Below are 21,118 nucleotides of genomic sequence, written 5' to 3'. Positions count from 1 at the left end.
TGATGGCGAAGAGGAGGCCCACGGTTTTACAATTACAATAACGAGAAATTATGTATAACTTTTAATAATTAATGATTAATTATACTATTAATTATTTAATTATTAATATTTTTTATTTTAGTCATTTAACTATTAAATTGTTTCAATTTCAGGCCGAACTGTGATACAGGCCGTCTACTACCAAATTATGTCCAGTGATAAACTGAGATTCCTCACTAGCAAGGAAGACAACAGCATTGGCCACATGCTTCACCTTCAATACTCCGTTTTTCAAGCAAACCATCCTTGAAAACATCGATTCTATGTCCGCCGTCCCTATTCCTAAAGCTTTGCAAAGGGCAGGCGTCGCCACCGATCCGGGTGAAACGCAGTTAAGGCGTATGCGTATCCCATGTGGAGCTAACTGAGTATTGGCACCCTCGTCAAAGCGACGACCGAGCTCTTCAACATTACGTAATCCGTATTCTTGTAACTCGCAAGTTCAGCAGCTACACTAGACGTGCATATGATGCTTCCTTTGGTATTGGCCTTCACCAAGTCCAGCAACCCCACCTACACTGACAGCGAAGAGCTTATCGCAGGATGATAAGTCGAATTCGAGTATCATCTGCGTAGATTGGCTCATAATGCCAGAATTGCAAAACATAATATCTAGGCGACCGTAGAGTTGGATTGTCGATTGAACGAGCGATTCAACATCTTGTTCCATTGTTACATCACAGTGGACAGGTACACGCACTTCGGTTCTCAATTAACGCAGCGATTTTCTCACCTTTCTCATCTTGGATGTCCACGATCACGATGACTCCTGCACCGCGGTCAAGAAAGAGATGCACGGTGGCCTCGCCAATGCCACTTGCACTGCCGGCGATTACAGCTACTTTGCCTTGGAGCTTCTTGTTGCAGGCTGAGGTGAAATCTAAATTAACCTGGACTAAGGATAGTGAATAAATTCATTTGTGCCAAGACAGCTGCAAAATATTTAATCCAACGAGTTTCTGACAACGATTAAAAATGGGTGAAAAATTAAGTTGTAGTACAAGAAGCACATCGCATGAATTTGCTAGATAATGTGATATACAGGCCCCATAGAGTGAGACAAAATCGCAGAGAACATTCGGAAAAATTTGAGCAACAGCCATGTTACTTGATGCTTCGTCTATGTCCGTTTAACAATAATCCGAGTGAGAGTCGTAGAAGTCGCTAGGGCGCGGCGACATGACCTCCTGCTCAAGCAACTGAACTACTTGGTTCATTGTTGGTCGTTCGTCTGGATTTGCGTCGGTACACCTTGCTGCTACTTCAAGAATTGCTTCTAAAGTTTCCATGTCATCATCGTTACACCTTCCATCGACTATGTCTTCCAATCGGTTCTCGTTCAATAGAGTGTTCATCTGCACATGTTCGAGAAAAATCACAATTTATATTGTGTATTTTTCGGTTCTCTATCATAATTGCAGAAAGGTTTGAGGAGTTTACCCAGCCAACAACATTCAAGCCCCTCTTTACGAAAGCTGGATCAGTTGGTCTTTTTCCGGTTACAAGCTCCAACAAGAGAACTCCGAAGCTATAGACATCAGATTTTTCCGTGGCTCGACCACTTTGCAGGTATTCTGTTCCATAAGTACAAGTTATACTAAATAAATATCAGTGCAACCGGAACATTTTAAACGACAGTTCTTAATAAGGTAAGATGTACCTGGAGCTAAATACCCGAAAGTTCCAGCGACCACGGTAGTGACGTGTGCATCCCCATCCACCAAAAGTTTGGCAAGACCGAAGTCTGATACATGGGGCTCCAAGTTTTCATTGAGAAGAATGTTGCTAGATTTTATGTCTAGATGAACTATCTTCGGACAACAATCATGGTGCAAGTAGGCGATACCTCGAGCAGAACCGAGGGCTATTTTTAAACGAGCGCACCAGTTTAATGGCCTGGCTTCTTTGCTTTCTAAAAATGCATTAGGACATGCAAAAGCAAGCGATTAAAACCGAGAATATCAGTATCGTGTTAATGATTGCATAAGATATCATTAGATAAAGCAGACCATGAAGGAAGTCATCCAAGCTGCCCATAGCAAGATAATCATAGATAAGAAGTTTCGATGTCGGCAACCTGCAGTAACCTCGTAGGTTAACTAAATTAATGTGTTTGATACTGCCTAAGATCTCTACCTCTCTCTCAAAGACTTCATCAGATCCTTCACGATTCCGGTCTATTCTTTTAACAGCAAATGTACCGCAATCATTCATCACCATTCGATATACAGTTCCGAATCCCCCCGACCCCACAACATCCTCTTCATCAAGGGACTCTAGCTTTTCTATAATCTCGCATGATGGATACGGCAGATCCCCATGAAAAGTGATAAGTTTGCACCTACAAAAAATGGGTTAGTCGTTCAGATTCGGGGCAGAGGCTGAAAATGATAGGGCTTTCTCTAGAATAGCCAAATTTTAGCTTACTTGTGTCTTTGTGGACTTGTTTCTTGACTTCTGTATATTTCTTAGCATCCCTTTCCTTCTTTGATAGTAAACATATCCAGAGAAATGCAAGGAGAACAACAAGCATGACAGCCAATGTTGACATTGCGCCGATCAGCACACCTTTAATATAACGAGATGATCGCTTCGTTTGGACTGCGGAAATCAAAAACAATAACCCCCATATTATTACATGATGAAAGCTTTTAAGACATAGCAATTAAAGCTTGACTTAGCAACAAAACTTGCCTTCGGTTTCATCACTTTCAGCATGAGGAAGGACTGCCGGGAATCCCAGTGAGGTCCGACAAGGCTTGTGAACTTGTTGGCCGCATAGATTCAAATTACCAAGAAACCTGAAGATAAAGGAGGAACGATTCAGATTCGGAACAAGCTAATATTTATGAGGTAGCAGATTTATGAATGCTTACAGTTTCATGCATCTTTTGAATCCCATGCGTAGGTGTTAGTAATGCATGAATAGAAAGCATAGATACTACAAGTTGTTCATAGTAATGACAAGGGTACTCACGACTTGTTCCCGAAAGTGTTGAGCACTCCGATATCTGGGATTTCACCGGAGAAAAAGTTGGTGGACAAATTGCTGCATCAAAGAGGAACCATCAAAAGCTTAAGAAACATTTTTCTTTCAGTTAAACAACTCAAATTACATTTGGCAAGCTATAACTCGATGAGAACTTACAGGTAACGCAGTCTTGTAAGACGGCCTATAGACGAAGGTATAGCACCCTTCAGCAAATTGCTCGATAAATCCCTACAAATAACAGAAGTGTCAACAAAAAAACAACCCTTCGATTCACATTGATCCCCTGTAACTAAACAAACAATAGCATATTCAGGGAGCTTACATTACAGTAAGAAGAGAAAGGCTTCCAATATTCGATGGTATGCCACCTTCAAGATAATTAGCTCTCAAGTAACTGCACAGACAGTGAATCGAAACATATAAATGAGTCTAATTAACTGCCCCAATAAAAGTGAGAAAAATGAAAATATGTTATGCTTACAGAGCTCTCAAATGAATACAATTTGTAATTTCATTAGGAATCAGTCCATGTAAGTTGTTCTGGTGCAATGCCCTGTATTACCAACATTAAGAATGTTAAAAACAAGACAAAGTTAGGATTCGAAACCCGGACTTATTAACGACGACAGTGGGAACTAACTAGGCTAAAGCCTGAGTTTAAAAACTAAAGAAATGAACTCACAGTCTTTGCAATCTGTTGAGTTTGCCGATGCTGGGAGGTATTTCCCCCCTAGTTGCATGTACGGTAGGTTGCTGTGGAAACCAAATCATATATGTAAAAGCTAAGAAAAAATGGAGGAGTAAATGATGAAAGAAACAAAAGGGTGTGTGATTTTACATTGATCGAACTCTTTGAAGATTGGGGAAGCAAGAAATGCCAGTCCAATTGCAGGGTGTTTCGTCAGTTGGTAACCAGTTTCCAAGATAGTTTCCACTGTCATTCAATGTGCTTTTGATCTCCAACAATGTTAGACCTTTAAAAACAAACCAGACCAAAGAAACCGAGAGCTCAGCTCCATTACTAAGCATTTAAAATGAAGGAAAAAATCTGTGAAAGTTTAGAGCTTTCCCCCAAAAAAGAGAAAAAAGACACTTTCATTAGAAAAAGAAAACAAAAACAGCAATGGGGTTTCGCCATTACCATCGTCAGTGAGAGCAAAAGAGCAGGAGCTCAAAAGGGTAGCTGCTGCAAAAACCACAGAGGAAAACCAAACCAACACCTTCATTTTGCAGCTCAACTTCCAGCACAAGAGTCCGGGAAGTATTTTGAAAGAGGAACTATGATTTTTTTTGGGGGGTGAGAAAAACAAGGGTTTTGGAAGTGAATGATGAGAGTGAAGAAGTGGAATGTTTTAATAATTATTTGAAGCACGAGAGAGAGAGAGAGAGAGAGCATTTCCTGAATATTTTATAAATACAAATGGAGGGTTCTCTGACTCTTTTTTGAAATTTTCATAGAAAGTAGTGCTGCTGTGTAGCCGTTGTTGTATCTATTGAAATTCAAACAACTTCTTGGGGAAAAATCCATAAAAAGGGTTAAAAATAACTGATCTGGAGATCGATCACAATATTAGATTTTTTCCTAAGTAATATTTTTTTTATTAATATACGGTAAATATAAAGTAATATATGTTTAAAGATAACTCTCAACTATTTGATATTAATCGTTCGTACTATTGGTATTGTCGATGCTCGAACCCCAAACCTCAAATAACAATAACAATTCATTTACTACTGATGTCATAGTGATTCATGCTATTTTTCTAATTATATGAGACGATAATATATATTTTATATACATAGTCGTTAGATCTTGAATCTTCTAAAAGAATAATATTTTTTATTATTTAAATCACACAATAAAATTTAATAATATATTATTAAATCTAAATAAATATAATAAAATTGTGTAATTATTCTATGCAAACAAACTTATAATTATTTTGTTACATAGTAATATTCAAAGTTAAAAATTTAATTTAATTACAATAGTTATAATTACAACATGCATGAAACATTAGTTAAAGTGTGTTAAAACGTACAATAGCCGTCAATTAAAATTTTGATAAAAGTTTACGAGTCTTTTTTAAATTAATAAAAAAAGGTTTTATTATATTAAAATTTGTTGTGTGTTTATTATCTTTCAAATTTATTTTGACTTTCAAGTCAATTATATACACGTGGGAACTGCGAAAACGGATGTCGTTTCATAATGGAACAAACATAACTTTTTTAAGCTTTAAGACATCTATTTATCACTTTCTCTAAATTTGATACTTAATTTTTTTTTGTTCCAATTTGGTACATGTATGTTTACCCCATTAATTTAATACTTTTTTTTTTCTTTCAATTTGGTACATGTGTGTTTACTTCGTCGACTAATTTGGTACAAATCGTTAAGTCCTATACGTGTGATACGTGATTTAATGATTCTATCACTATATAAACATCTAAAAATCTATAACAAATTATAAAACTTATAAAAGAAATCAAAAACGTATTTGATAAGATAGTATTGTTTACTAATATTTAATAATATAATATTTATCTAAATAATAAATAAATAACATATGCTATCATAAAGAATTATTTTCTGTACATGATGATAATGTTAAGCAGTCAAGGCAATAATGATTTAATACAATAACTAAAAAGCATATATTATGTCAGAAGAACAGTGTCATAAGAAGAACGTAAAAGTGGAGGAAAAATTATTTGAATTTAGACCCATAAATAAAACATGCAATGACTATTACTTTGAAAAGCTTCACGACATTGACCTAACCACACCAAAAGCCACTCGCAGCTTAATGGGTTTGAGAGTTTATTTGTAATTCAAGCAAAAAGCTTTTGCCCCTACCCTACCCTTAACTATTAAGATAAACTATTCATTTAATCACCATCCTATTTTCATATTTTATTTTGATCATCTAATAATTTTTAAAAAATCATACCTAATGTTATATTTTATATCTATTTTGATCACGTGTCATTAGATTCAACCGCTGATTTAACAAAAATAATTATCTGAAATGATATAATTATAGTTTTAATCTTCAAAACTTGCACATTCACTATAATCGAAATAATTCAATAAATCCCAAATATTTAAATCACGTCATAAACTTTAAACCGACCCGACCGCTAGGCAGTTGACACCAACGAGACATTATAAAAGAAAACAACAACGACTAATCGAGAAGAAGAAATAGATGAACAAACAAGGAAAACATAAGGGGGGGGGGAACGACGATTTGAAACATTTTTACAATGTAATTTGTCAAAGACAATCTACACTACATGCTGCACAAAATAGTAAAATAAAACAATCACCAAACATAGACATGAAAAATACATATACATATACCGATGTGCCCTTCGCATTCTACCGACATCTAACCTACGTCACTCGGACTCGGATGTGGGTGTCAAGTATTCAACAACGATATGCTAAATTCGGAGAATCATACTCACGTCCATACCTGAACATGTATCGAGTATGATAACTCTAGGAAAGAACGAATAATCCACTTAACGTAGCAGCTGACAACTTTAACTGATCGATGCACACTTCATGCAGAGCAGCAAGAAGAAAACAGCCAAAGCCGGTGATGTAAACATGTTATGAAAGAATTACTGTCTTCCACCGAAAACCTCACTGTTAAGCTTGAACCTAAATGCCATTCCGTGAAGCAACCGGTGTGGTACATTTCAGTTATAGATCGTTTATTGACATCAAATGGTGGGAGAGAATCATCGAGCAGGCACAAGCATAACAAAGTCAATCGATCCTCCTGTGACCTCAAACAGCGATAGCTTGGCCAGTAACTGCATCGTGGAGATGTAAGGAACCGTCTTTCATCAAGTTAAGACTCAAGCTCTTGAACCTCTCTCTTGAATACTGCCTTGACGCCTTTCTCCAATCGGTGCCAGCTTTCATCATGGCAACGAATTCATCATAAGAGATTCGCCCATCCTGAGTAATCGAAAGTTGACAAAGAGAAAAATGGGGTAACTATTAAAATATATGGTAAAAATGCAAAGTTATGGATGACATTCATAAACAGTATCTAACGAATTATGAGTTCAATATGTCCTATTCAGCCGATAGGCGGATATTCTTTGCCCATTATCAGACAATCACTCATTCACAAACTTCGCACGGGGCTAATAGTTTTCATTTCCACTCATGGGAAACCCTTTTCGCTCCGCTAAGCCCCATCTCTCTAGGGGTATTTTAGTGATAGGTTCTATAGGAACCAGACGATCCTATTTTCTTTTCATTGCAGAATTTCTGAACAAGATCATGCCCCAAAGTGAATATGGAGAATATGAACAGGATCATGAAACTGAAAGTGATTTACAGAGGAGAAATTGATTAAGAAATGGAAATCATACTTTGTCGGTGTCAACTTCACGCATGATGTCGTTCAGTGCATCAACATCAGTTTCACCAGATTCATCAGCTAATGCATCCCGTAACTCATCCAGTTCAATATATCCACTCCCATCTTTGTCAAAGAACATAAATGCTCTGCGGAAATGCTCATCATTTTCCATCTTCTGCAAGTGAATTGTCACTGCTACAAACTCCCCGTAGTCCAATACTCCATTTCCATCAACATCAGCCTGATACAAATAGATCGACACAAAGGAAACACAAGTGCACATTTGAATTTTTGGGAGTCAAATGAGATTATCAGGGGGGAAAAGAGAGATAATGATTGTATCGTATTAGGTTTTGATCTTTCAGATAATTAAGCAGCCGAAAGAAAGGGACCATACCACTTCCATTAACATCTTCATCTCTGGTTCAGCTAATTGAGAACCAACCTTCCGAAGCCCGGCCTTCAGCTCCTCGTATGAAACTTTCCCATCATTATCTGTATCCATCAATGTGAACATGTCTTTGATTACTTCAACCTCTTCTACAGATAAGTGCTCTGCGATTACCTGCAGCATTTACAAAAACTGAATCACCTGCAGGAACTTGCAAATTGCACAATAGCACAATGATTTTGGATCTTTAACCAACAATTTCACATAATCTGCTTAAAAGTGCTTACCCTTAAAGCCCTCTTTTTAAATCTATTCATCACGGAAAACTGTTTAAGCCTGGCTCTCACAATATCTCCCAATGGAACATTCGGAGCTTTCTTCGTATTTTGCAACCAGGGATGTTCTGTGCCCAAAAGAAGGGTCAAGCACAAGATTAAACAGCGAAAATCAACACAGCTATTAAAAGAAGACGTAAAGGTCTCTATGCAAGTATGCATTTAATGGAATTTATTTCAAAAGTTATATTTCCTTCCCCAACAACAACAAACGGAAATTTTACCGGCTAACTCATTGAATACGGATCGTAGTGCTCCACTAGGCTCACTTCAAAATAAATTTCCTTTATCAATTCAAAATAAGATTGTCTAAAATTTTGACTAGAAAAATGTATACATATGTCAACATTTGACTCAGCCAGAATTTGACCACACACAATTGTAAATAATGTTGAGTCCTTGTCAGATGCCAAATGCTGTAGAATCAATCGATCCACGGGAATAAAGTTAGCACTTAGCACAAGGTTAAAATTCATTATGGAAGGGATCCATACTTTCAAGATCACCCTGACCTCACTCTTTATAACAATAATTCACAATGTTTAGGCAGATGGGTCCTCAAATGCTATCAAAATGCTTTTTAGCTAAATATGCCAATTGCTTACTAACAGAAAATTCAACACGATAAGAACTGTCGGAGAACCTACCGAGCACCTGTTGAGCAGTCAATCGTTTCTTAGGATCCGGTTCTAACATCTGCCTTACAAGACTCTTAGCGCTATCTGAAACTTGCGGCCAAGGTTCCCTCTTAAAATCAATGACCCCTCTCAAAATCGCAAGAGCAACACCCTGTTCAGTCTCTGAAAATAAGCAACACAAAGCTAAGCAAGCAGAATACATACATACATACATACATACATACATACATACATACATACATACATACATACATACATACATACATACATACATACATACATACATACATACATACATACATACATACATACACACATACATACATACATACATACATACATACATACATACATACATACATACATACATACATACATACATACATACATACATACATACATACATACATACATACATACATACATACATACATACATACATACATACACACATACATACATACACACATACATACACACATACATACATACATACATACATACATACATACATACATACAGACACACACACACACACACACACAGAGACACACACACACACACACACACACACACACACACACACACACACACATACACACACACACACGATGCATAACGCCACTCTCGTGGCACATCCTAACCACCTCCGCTATCGTCTTCGCCACGTTCGCCGCCGCGCGTTCCGTGTAGTGCCCTCTCGCTACAATCCTGTCGAATAATTCACCACCTTCACAAAGCTCCATAACCAAATGAACGTTTTCATTGTCCTCGTATGTCGCTTTCAGCTTCACGATATTCGGATGTTCCGGCAACGTCGACATTATGGCGACCTCGCGGCGGACGTCTTCGATATCTACTGCTGTCCGGAGTTTCTTCTTGGAGATTGACTTGCTCGCGATGGCTTCCCGCGTTTCCCTGTCCGTACAGAGGTAAGTGATCCCGAACTCGCCTCGCCCCAGCTCGCGGCCGAGGATGTACTTATCGAAAATTCGAGTTCGGTGACTCAGTGGGATCACGTCTTTTAATACTCGGATGGGAGCCGGCGAGGCAACTCTCTCGGCGAACGGGTTCGGTTTCCTTTCCCGGGCCTTTTTCTTTCCCTTCCCCTTCTGGTCAGACCGGTTCGGTTTACTTTCCGGACTCTCGTCCGGTCTTACGCATGCGTTACAGTTTCCCATAATCAGAAAGAATTCAAAGAGCAAGGTAAACTAGGTCGCCGTCGTTGCGGGGTTGGCGGGCGGATGAAGGTGGAGTGAGCCGAGGAAGAAAGAAAGAAAGAAAAAAGAGAAAAGAAAATGACAAAGCGAGGGGTGACTGGTCAATCGAGAAAATCTGGGGGTTTTGAAAATTTCTTCGCAGTATGAATATGATTTTACTTATCATTTTATTAATATAATATTGGATAAACTATAAGCCTAACCCCTTTATTTAAGTTTTGTATGTTTTTTAATAATATTTTAAAAAAATAAGATTTGATTATTTTTATTTTTATTTAATTAAAATACTATCATTGAAAGTTAATTGTCGTTAAATTTTTAATAGATTATTGACATGACACAACGAATATAACATTAAAAATGTTAAATTATACAAATAATCACTAATATTTAAATAAATTTTTGTTTATTTCGCTGAAATTTCAAAAATAACAAATTAGTTGAATCATTTTATAGTATATATATATATATATATATATATATATATGATAATAATCTTAACCGATGTGAAACTGCACCGAAATACTTAGCTGCGGCTATGGCTTTGAATTAATTTTCATAGACGGGTGTATGATAACACAATACATATTCATAATGAGCCACAATCATCTTCGATTAAGGCTCCTTTGACACATGATCACTCCTATAAATTATAATTATCCTCTGCCGCATCCCCAAATGAGCTATCATGAAAAATCAACAGTCTCCGAAGACGAAATAGCACCTGCCGATGCTGATCTGACCGGAGAAGTATAGCAGCATCACAATCCTCGCCTTGCTGCTGCATCTCATGTTGATTGCTACTGGAGCATCAAAGGCACCCTGGAAGCTACAATCCTATATATATTTCCTTAACCAAATCGAATGCTCAAGTCTCATTCAAATGATGCATAACAGTTAAATTGTAATTCTTTCTCACTTTCTTCAAATATCACACAAGCATTACAAGTGAAGTCAACACTGTTATTTGTTATTTTTAAAACTTCCGTGGAGAAAACAACAAAATTATGAATATTAGTGATCATTTGTGTAATTTATCTTTTTTAATTTTATATATTCACCGTGTCAAGTTAACATTCTGTTAAAAGTCTGACGACAGTTAAGTCTCAATGATCACATTTTAATTAAATAAAAATAAAAGTAACCAAATCTTATAATTTTTTCAATTAAACGAGAAAAATTGTATAAAAACAAAATTGATTAATAAGTAGTTTACCTATAATATTTAAATAAAAATGATTTTTATGAATAAGTGAAATAACTCATAAATATAGTTTTTTTATTTGATCCTTGATTCATAATTTGTATTAGTCTTGTGATTTAACAGGTTTTTTTTAATTTGGTCATTAAATTATTTTTTATAATATAATAGTATAAATTGATATCATATTATTTGTTAAAAATATTAATATTCTTAAAGTTTTCACGTAATGACATGATATAATCTCACAATATCATGTAATTAAAAATTCTAAATTTAAATATTAATGTTTATTATTGTTGAGTTGATAAATTATTTATTTGAATTGTGTTTAGAGATGAGTATTTAACTCGAATTTAATGAATTTCGAATTGATCTTATAAAGTTAAATTTTTTAATTTTTGATTCAATTTTTGAAGAATAAGATCAGGCCGAGTTCGGATTTAAGATGAAAACTAATCTACAAGAAAATAATAATGTGATTAACCTTTATATATTTAGAGATAATTATTATAATACTTCTCTATTTATATTTTTCAATTATGTCCATATTTAGTTAATAAAAATAAGAATTATAGATATACGTAGTCAGATCGAATCTAATCGAGTGTAAATTTTTATCTCAAAATCGAATTATGTTCAAATAATCGACGAAAAGCTATTATACTTCAATTAGATACTTGAGTCATATTTAATTATATTTGACATAATCATTTTAAATAATTTATAGCGTTTGGGTTATAATATAATTATTTATACTATTTTTATCATAGTTTATATTTTATGATGTATTATAATTTTAAAATAGTCTGAATATAACAAATCAGGTGCCCATCTCTTTTCTTATTAATGAAAACATATAATATTATTAAAAAAAATAAAAGCATAAATAAAGTGATATCGGTAGTAAATGAGTTATTGTTATTTCGGGTTTAAACATCATGAATGATGGAAGTACGATTATATGAGCATTCAATCTCAAACGATTGAAAATTATCTTTGAACAAATATTATATTGTACTTACTTCGTATTAATAAAAAAGATTTTAAAACTAATATATATAATTTAAACAAATTAAATTTACTTTTAATTTTAATTACTTGATATCGAAACCTGACCTTAAAATTACAAGACGTGATAGTTACACTATTTTAGAATTATTTTATTATATCCAACCTTATATTTAGTACACCTAATATTAATATTTAAAAATTGATGATTCATTAATTATCAATTGATTTATTATGATAAAACATTATAATTTTAAATAAACTTAAAATTTTAAATTACAATATTATAAATAAAAAATAAAATAAAGAAAGCATCATTCAATGTTAATCTATCAATTAATAAATTAAAAATCGATAATTGATGATTTATATTCTATTTAGATCAACTAATATTAAAAAAAATGTCAAGGGTTCGGCTTAAATACCTAACTGCCATTTAAAACCTTTGGCGTAATGAATAGGTTAGACTACGAAGCCCTGAATTTCGATAATTAAAAATGATTAAAACACTATAAAAGGGGTAGTTCTGAATTTCGATAAGTAAAAATGATTAAAACACTATAAAAAGGTAATTACGATGTACGACATCTTTAATATATGGTTAAGGAAATATTTTATCAGAAATGTTAATATTTTTGATAAAATGTTACTTAAAATATTATTTTTTTATCGGAAATGTTAATTTCGCTGCCTAATTTTTGGTAAAAAAATATTTTAGGTAGTGTTCAATATTAATATTTCTAGTAGAAAAAAATAATATTTTAGGTAGTATTTTACCGGAAAAGATAAACATTTTAGGTAACGCCCAAAATTAACATTTCCGGTTAAAAATAATAATGTTTTATGTAGCACTTTACTGAAAATATTAAAAAAATATTAATATTTTCGGTAGTGCATTTTTTAGCCGTATATTAAGGATGCCGTCCATGAGACATCCGCTATAAAAGGAAAAAGAAAAAAATATTCTAAAATGCGCAAAATAATAATTGATATTGTAAAAAAAATAAAAAGTTGAATTCCGTCATTAGTATTTGTGTTATATATAAATTGTAAATTTAGTCCTTGTATCTTAATTTTACAAAATTTGATCTTTGCATTTTTTGAATTTTAAAATTCTAATCATGATCCAAATGATATAATACACGAACAATATGACTAAATCACTAAGATTTAGAATGATAAATTTGAAAGACATGATCTAAATATATAACTTACAAATAATATAAGGATACTAACAGAATTTGACTTAATTTATAAAACAACTACTGTTTAGGTCAGAAATTAAATCTCATGATTTAAAAATACAAGGACTACAAATAACCATATCAGAAGACAAAAACTAAACTCACAACTTATGTATAGTCCAGGGACTCGTAGAAGAATTTGACCGAGATAAAAAAAAGGTGTGGATTTAGGGAGGATTTGCTTAGAATTAACAGAGGGACGGCGGGCCATGGGCAATTGGGGTTGGAAAAAGTAGGTGGAGACATGGTCAAGATGAGGATTGAAGATTTGAAGCACTCACCAAAATACCAGCTTGGCTTAGCTCAGCTTGGTTAGCTATCCTAATCAACCAGCCCTTTCTACCAAATAAGAGGCACAAAGTCAATATCCCAACCATCAAAGTCAACGCAAATTATTATACCACTTTCCCCCCGAAAAATAAAATTACAAACTATTTAAGTGAAACTATTCTCTTAGACTATTAAAAAAACTAAAATTGCTAATGGTTAGCTAAATAGTATTTTGATTAAATTTTAGTTTTTAATTATTTTTTAATAGTCTGGGTGATTAATCTATTTTAAAATTAAGAGTTAATTATATCACACATTCTTGAACTATGACTTTATTATAATTTGGTCTCTAAACTTTTAAACATTATAATCCCACCCCTAAATTATGGCTACTGTTCTAAATTGGTCTATAGACTTTTAAACATTCCAAATTCTTCATCATATCGTAACCCTCATTCTATATTGATCCTCAAATTTTGAATGCTCTATTTTCATCACCGAACTTCTCAATGATTTAAGAGGATGTTATTATGGCATCCAAAAGTTTGAGGACCAATTTAGATTGAATGTCATGGTTTGGAGATGAATTTAGAATATTCAAAAGTTTATGGAGTAATTTAGAGACATGTAGTGCAATTAACTATAGAATTAAATATAGAGCTAAATCAACCACTTTTAATTTTTTTAATAATTCAAGGTGATTACAAGATAGTATATATTTAAAATATTTTTCAATTATTAGTAATACACACTTTACAAACGTTATAAATCAAACTTATTTTTTTTAAAAAATTAATATTTTTATTATTATCGAGATAGTTTGATTTATTTTGTCAACAACTTTTAGTTAAAGTTCACTCTCAATTTTAGGTATTATTTTGTTGTTGGGCAACACTCAACTCAACTAAAAGTTGAGCTCATAAATTAATTTCCAAACCCATAAAGATGAATCAATGGTGAGAAATCAACCACGTTTGCTCCGATGGCGCAACCCAAGTATATGAGTTCGTAACAACTAAAATCCAAAACTTCAAAAGATAACAACATTCTACTTAATTATCGGATACCGCCCAATAATTGTTTTTATCCTAAGTTATGTCGGAATATCTTTTGTCAATACAAAAATATTGTTAAACCGACAATAGATGGTTCAATCGATCTAAACGCTTATGTATTTTGTATATAATTTTTCATTCAATCATTATCGTAAAGATGATTCAATTGATTAAGTAAAAATTAATGATTTAATTATTTCGACCACCAATTTAATTCTTATAATATTTTAAAATTAATATCCAATAAATTCTTATTAAACTTAATCACTGTAACCTATTTAATGTAATATCAAATTCTATTTTTAACAACAAATTTATTGTTTTTATAATTTAATTCAATAATTTAATATTTTAAATTATATTTTTTATAAATTCTTTTTTTCTATCAATTTCATTGATTTATTTATATTAATAAATTATATTTATATTACTTTTAAAATGATTTTATGATTCCATCATAAATGTAATACAATAAAATTTTATTTTTAAGAAAAAATTATCTACTTTACATTTATATTTAAGTTTAACCTCAGAAAGCAATGATGAGGAGTCCCCTTAATGTAGGGGGACTTTATAGGATAATTAGTAGACCCCATGAAGTAAAAGAGAAAAGTAGGCATAGATGATGACCTCCATCATTATGTTGGAAATAAAAGTTATACAAAAATTAACCTTTTCACTCCTCTTTGCAAGCTTGTCCTACCCCATATTTAGGATGAGTACAAAATCGTGAAAATAGAAAAATCAATACGAATCGAGTAAAATGGTTCGGTCGATTTGATATTATACGATTCAGTTTTTAGTTCGGTTTAAAGTCTTAATTATTTTGATTTGATTCAGTTTGGGTTTTTCATATGGAATCCATTTGTTTCATATGGAACCCATTTGTTCTATATTAAACCGAATAGGCATTTTTTTCAAAAAAATTTATAATTTCAAGTGATTTTTTCATTGAAAAACCGAAAAACCGAACTGAATTGAAAAACCCGAACCGTTTAAAAACCGAATAGAATCGAAAAAACCGATTTCGGTTCTTTCGATTTTTTAATCATTCAGTTTTGATTTCGGTTTAAATTTAAAAAAACCGTTTATTTTAGTTCGGTTCAATTTTTGATAAAAAACCGAACTAAACCGAATACACCCCTACCTATAATCCACGCCATGGAACAATAATATTACTAACATTCCAACCTTTATTTTCAGCTTTCACAATTTTCAATTTAAAACCTTACTTTATACCTGGATTTAAGGTGTTCTTAATGTCCAAATTAAGAGAATAATTAAAATTAAATAATGAAAAGGTTATATTGTGTTTTTAATTGTTTTAAATTATTCTATTTCTAAAAGAATAATGGGGGGAATGAAAAATGCTGGGCCGAACTAGCCATTGCAATGTATTTGAATGGGGTGGGGGAGCCCTAGATGGCTCAATAAGGCCCAGAATTTCCATTTACATCAGAAATAAATTCTGTTGTTGATCAAATATTAATTTTTGTAATTCACCTAAAAAATATTATTTTTAAGCATTTAAATATATATTTTTATATTTAATCTATAAAATGATCTTAGTAGTTAAAGGAGTGTTGTTCTCCTTTAAAATCACGAGTTCAAGAAGTTACACTTACAAATATATGAACGTAGTCAATGACTAAAAATAATTCTAAATATATATTATTTTACCTCAAACTATATATATATATTATTTCTTCCACCGACATATAAAATTTTAAAGTGAATATCAATAGTACAATGAATAACTAATATAAAGAAATTCGAATTCTAAAATAGACACACGTCTATCCTGAATAAATCTTGCATCTGCCACAGTATGTTCAACACTTTGATAAAATCATCTAAAATCACCGACGACTTAATCCTTAAATTATACATTTTTTTCATTTTAATATTTATTTTGTAATTTAAATTATCATTATGTCTCGATTTACCTAAAAATATAGGCTAATAACATCATACATATGGCATTGATGATGTATTTGCCTCACGTTCTTAGTTGACAATGTCAATTTTTTTATAATTTTCGAATAATCGAATCAAATAATAGTTTATGTATGTGTAAAAATATTAGGTACCAAAATACAAAAAATCATATAGTTTGGAACTACATGGATAATTAAGCCGAAAGGTTAAGGCTGCAACAAACAGCTACCGTCACAGCGACTCCCAATTCGCTTGGGAAAAAAAGAGGGTTGACAACAAAGAGAAAGGGAAGAAGAGAGCCGCCTCCATCGCTCTCTCTGAAACAAACCCAGAATTTTCAACTCCGTTCTCAGGTATCTATTTATCTTATCATAAACTTTGATCTTTTCGTTGTTATTTTTGCGTTATATCGATCTCATTCTTACTTGGTTTCAGCTCTTTGCTTCTATATTGCACCATTTTTTCAACACCTACATGGTTTATCGACTGATGGGTACTCTTTTTCTTTCTTTATTCGATGATTAAGCACATAGGCTTTGTTGGTTCATTATATTTTGAGTTTTAAGTGAGTGTTTTAAAGGTGGCGAAGAAGAAAAACATGATGGTTTTGGTTATCAGAAGCATTGGGGATTTAGGAGATTAGTCGAAGGAAAAGAAAGCACTAGCAATAATAATGGCTTTTTTAGAGGGATTTAGTGCTGTAAAAGAGAGCACTTGGTGGTGTTAATTTAAGCTATTTTGTAGCACTTGATTGATTTATTTTCTGGTGAATGATTTTGTTGTTATTTAGAGTATACCTTTCCTTTGTTTAATGCTAAGGTGCATTGAGAATTGCTTGCTAAAGAGGTGAAAGGCTAGTTCAAGAAATTCTTACTTTCGGTTGATCAGAGCGTTTCGTATTAATTTTGTACTGTTTTTGGAGATTGAAAACATAGAGCACTCTATGTTTGGTTTTCAGTGAATGGAAATTAATGGATTATTTCTTTTGACAGGGAAAGAAAAGGAGTCACTTTTTGCATAGTATAACTGCACTTGTCATTCTTTTCGGCTATTTATGTTCATCTGTCTCATAATAAGCTTGTGAATGTCACCTCTTGGATCGGTTCTTTATCATTCGGGGAAAGCTATTCTTCTATGGGTGCGGAGTGTAGATAAGGTATCCATAATTGTTGATATTGGTGATTAAAATGTTGTAGGCACATGGATTGCTCCCTTTTGTATTTGATAGAGAGGGTTAGAGCTGAAAATTCCTTTTGAAACATACAGTAGAAAAACTCTTATAAGCAACAAGCTCTTTGTTTATTCTGTGTTATAGTTTGGAGTTTTTGATTTATTGTGATTGTCATTCATATGAATATTTTGAGGCAGAAGTGCTATACGATGTTTAGATGCGATGAAATCTCATTCTCTATGATGTATAACCTATTTTATTACTTTTCCAGATGTTAGTGAAGACATCAAATGACATTGCTGGATTTATTATTCTCCGTATGATATTCATAAATATAATTAGCTTGCATTTAGTGGCTTGTAAAAACTATTCCTTTGTAGTAAGATGTAGATTATCCTCTTTCCTTTGGTTTGGCTTAGTGTCGTGTCTTTGTATAATCGGCACTTTTAATATTGGTTTAGTTATGGGGGTTAAACATTTCTTGAAAAATCTTATTGTCTGTGCAGATCATGTTACGAGCAAAGCATATTGGTAACCTGTCCAATGGTGCAAGGTCATTTCTATTTAGTGGCTCACGAGGTACTTCTGCAGATGGAAATTCATGCACCTGCCCTGAGGATGAGACTTGTGTTTCAAGAAGGCAGAACATAGGAAATGAAGCTTGTCCAAATCCTCAGCTACGGGAGCTCTGAAGTTAGGGACTGCACCCCACGATGTTGATTCTTATGAAACCGAGAGAGCACCACAACTTGTTTCTCAGGCTATTCCTTTGAGTAGATCTAACATTGTAAATTCTGCTCACAGCACTAATGCTGTTCAACACGATGAACATGCATCACCTACCATTTCTGATCATTTTGTTAAAGCTGGCATTGAAGCTGTGTCATTCTTGTCCGATCTGATGAGTTATAAACTTCCTTTGTCTGATGGGGGTTCTATATTAAGCTCACCTAGACACTGTGTGGTTGAATCGACAAGGACTCTTCCAATAAAATCTCCATCTTTAAGCCTGTCAAAAGAGAGAACTTTGCCCAAGTCAATCCAAAACCGTCATGTGGAATAGCATCAGGGGAAAATCAACTGTCAGCTACCTTGGTACAAAAGATAGAGGCAAAAAATCCAATTTTGTTACAGGTTACAAGCTTGTTTCAAATGCTGAAATTGTGGATTCATCAGAAACTCATAGTAGTTCTGCAAATACTTATGATAGGAGGAAGGCTATACCACAGAGATTGAAAGCTCAATCCCATCGTTTCATGTCAAATTTTAGTTCCAATGTAATACCTTCAAGTGCAAAGGTTTCAGATTCTGGAGTGGATGGTTTCAGGAAATCCTTTAGAGACATGAAAATGGCAACTGGAGTTCTCTACGACCAGATCTCTAGGAGGCACTGGGCATGTGGTGGAAGCTGTATCGCAGATATTGCAACAGCTGAAGTGGGCCCTGCTGCTGAGCAGGCTCTTGAAAATCTCAACCTTTCAATGGATGCATATCAAGCTAACCAAGTTCTAAAGCAAATACCAGATCCTTCAGTTGCTCTTGGCTTTTTCAATTGGCTGAAAAACAAGGATGGATTCAAGCATGATGGTCATACATACACCACCATGGTGGGTATCCTTGGTCGGGCAAGGCAGTTTGGGTCGATAAATGGATTGCTTGACCAGATGGTGAACGATGATTGTCAGCCGAATGTTGTGACATACAATCGTCTTATTCATAGTGATGGACGTGCAAACTACTTGAACGAAGCTATCAATGTGTTCAATAAAATGCAGGGAATAGGTTGTGAACCTGATCGTGTCACATATTGTACTCTTATTGATATCCATGCCAAAGCTGGGTTTCTTGATGTTGCCATGGACTTATACCACAAAATGCAAGCAGTTGGCCTTTCTCCTGATACATTCACTTATAGTGTGATAATCAACTGTCTTGGAAAGGCTGGTCACTTGCCAGCTGCTGACAGGTTATTTCGTGGATGGTCGATCAAGGTTTTGTTCCTAATCTAGTCACCTACAACATCATGATCGCTTGCATGCAAAGGCAAGGAACTATGACAGTGCTTTAAAGCTTTATCGTGATATGCAGAATGCTGGATTTGAACCTGACAAGGTCACATACAGCATAGTAATGGAGGTGCTTGGACACTGTGAATATCTGGATGAAGCAGAAGCAATTTTTGGTGTATGAAAAGGAAAAACTGGGTGTCTGATGAACCTGTTTATGGCCTGCTGGTTGACTTATGGGGTAAGGCCGGTAATATTGAGAAGGCTTGGCAATGGTATCAGTCCATGCTACAAGCAGGGCTGCTCCCCAATGTTCTACTTACAATTCTTTGCTCAGTGCTTTCCTTAGGGTACACAAGCTGTCAGATGCTTATAACTTGCTGCAAAGCATGGTGGATTTGGGTTTGAATCCTTCTTTGCAAACCTATACCTTGCTCCTGAGTTATTGTACAGAGGCTGGGTCACCATATGATATGAGGATTTGTTGTCAGCTCTTGGCTGTCACGGGTCATCCTGCACATATGTTTCTGATAAGTATGCCTTCAGCGGGACCTGATGGTCGAAATGTGCGGGATCATGCGAACAAGTTCTTGGATATGATGCACAGTGAGGATAGAGAAAGCAAGAGGGGCTGGTGGATGCCGTTGTGGATTTTCTTCACAAATCAGGGCTCAAGGAGGAGGCTGGATCTGTTTGGGAGGTAGCTGCAGAGAAGAATGTGTATCCCGATGCTGTTAGAGAGAAAGCTCATGTTATTGGCTGATCAACCTACATGTGATGTCGGATGGTACTGCCGTAACAGCATTGTCTAGGACACTCGCCTGGTTTCGCCAGCAAATGCTGGTTTCTGGAATCAGTCCTAGTAGGATCGACATAGTGACTGGATGGGGCAGGCGGAGCAGGGTTACCGGATCATCGCTCGTGCGACAAGCTGTTCAGGATCTCTTAACATATTTAGCTTTCCGTTTTTCACCGAGAATGGCAATCCGGGTGTTTTGTAGGGTCGGAGAGTCTCTTAACAGATGGTTACTTCAATCATATGCTGAGCGGATGCATTTGCTGTAGTTTGTGGTCAGCCGTAGCATACATGTAGCCTCTTCATTTTTCTTACAGTTACATAAGCTTTTGATTGAAAATTCAAACCCGATATCGGATCCAAGTGCTACTGATCGGTGATTGAGCAGCAGGATATATTTATGTACATGATCTAACTTAACAG

At 34.2% G+C, this 21,118-nt stretch overlaps 1 protein-coding gene and 3 pseudogenes across 1 annotated transcript; 1 reads left to right on the top strand and 3 right to left on the bottom strand.

Moving 5' to 3' along the window:
* Nucleotides 1-148: 148 nt before the first annotated feature.
* Nucleotides 149-1,142, bottom strand: LOC120135769 (annotated as a pseudogene).
* On the bottom strand, nt 1,031-4,278 carry LOC120135779 (annotated as a pseudogene).
* A 2,540-nt stretch (nt 4,279-6,818) lies between these two features.
* On the bottom strand, nt 6,819-9,993 carry LOC120135768 (calcium-dependent protein kinase 10-like). Its single transcript, XM_039151975.1, has 6 exons — nt 9,431-9,993; nt 8,793-9,072; nt 8,098-8,213; nt 7,817-7,984; nt 7,430-7,660; nt 6,819-7,007 (listed from the first exon to the last, which is right to left on the bottom strand). Exons 1-6 carry the CDS (start codon nt 9,962-9,964, stop codon nt 6,834-6,836), a joined length of 1,503 nt encoding a protein of 500 aa, XP_039007906.1. The 5' UTR covers nt 9,965-9,993; the 3' UTR covers nt 6,819-6,833.
* A 6,992-nt stretch (nt 9,994-16,985) lies between these two features.
* On the top strand, nt 16,986-21,006 carry LOC120135797 (annotated as a pseudogene).
* Nucleotides 21,007-21,118: the final 112 nt, after the last annotated feature.

Source organism: Hibiscus syriacus, unplaced genomic scaffold, assembly GCF_006381635.1.
Source record: "Hibiscus syriacus cultivar Baekdansim isolate YM2019G1 unplaced genomic scaffold, ASM638163v2 tig00110616_pilon, whole genome shotgun sequence".
In the NCBI taxonomy this organism is placed as follows: domain Eukaryota; kingdom Viridiplantae; phylum Streptophyta; class Magnoliopsida; order Malvales; family Malvaceae; genus Hibiscus; species Hibiscus syriacus.
The sequence above is the reverse complement of the archived record's forward strand: the minus strand, read 5'-3'. Positions and strand labels throughout refer to the sequence as shown.

What these genes read in the sequence shown, in the direction of transcription:
- LOC120135768 (XM_039151975.1), bottom strand. Translation starts at nt 9,964, where the DNA reads ATGGGAAACTGTAACGCATGCGTAAGACCGGACGAGAGTCCGGAAAGT. An exon ending in TGGCGAAGACGATAGCGGAG is followed by an intron (nt 9,073 to 9,430) that starts GTGGTTAGGATG and finishes TGTATGTATGTA; the next exon opens with TGTATGTATGTATGTATGTA. An exon ending in TTAAAAAGAGGGCTTTAAGG is followed by an intron (nt 7,985 to 8,097) that starts GTAAGCACTTTT and finishes TAAATGCTGCAG; the next exon opens with GTAATCGCAGAGCACTTATC.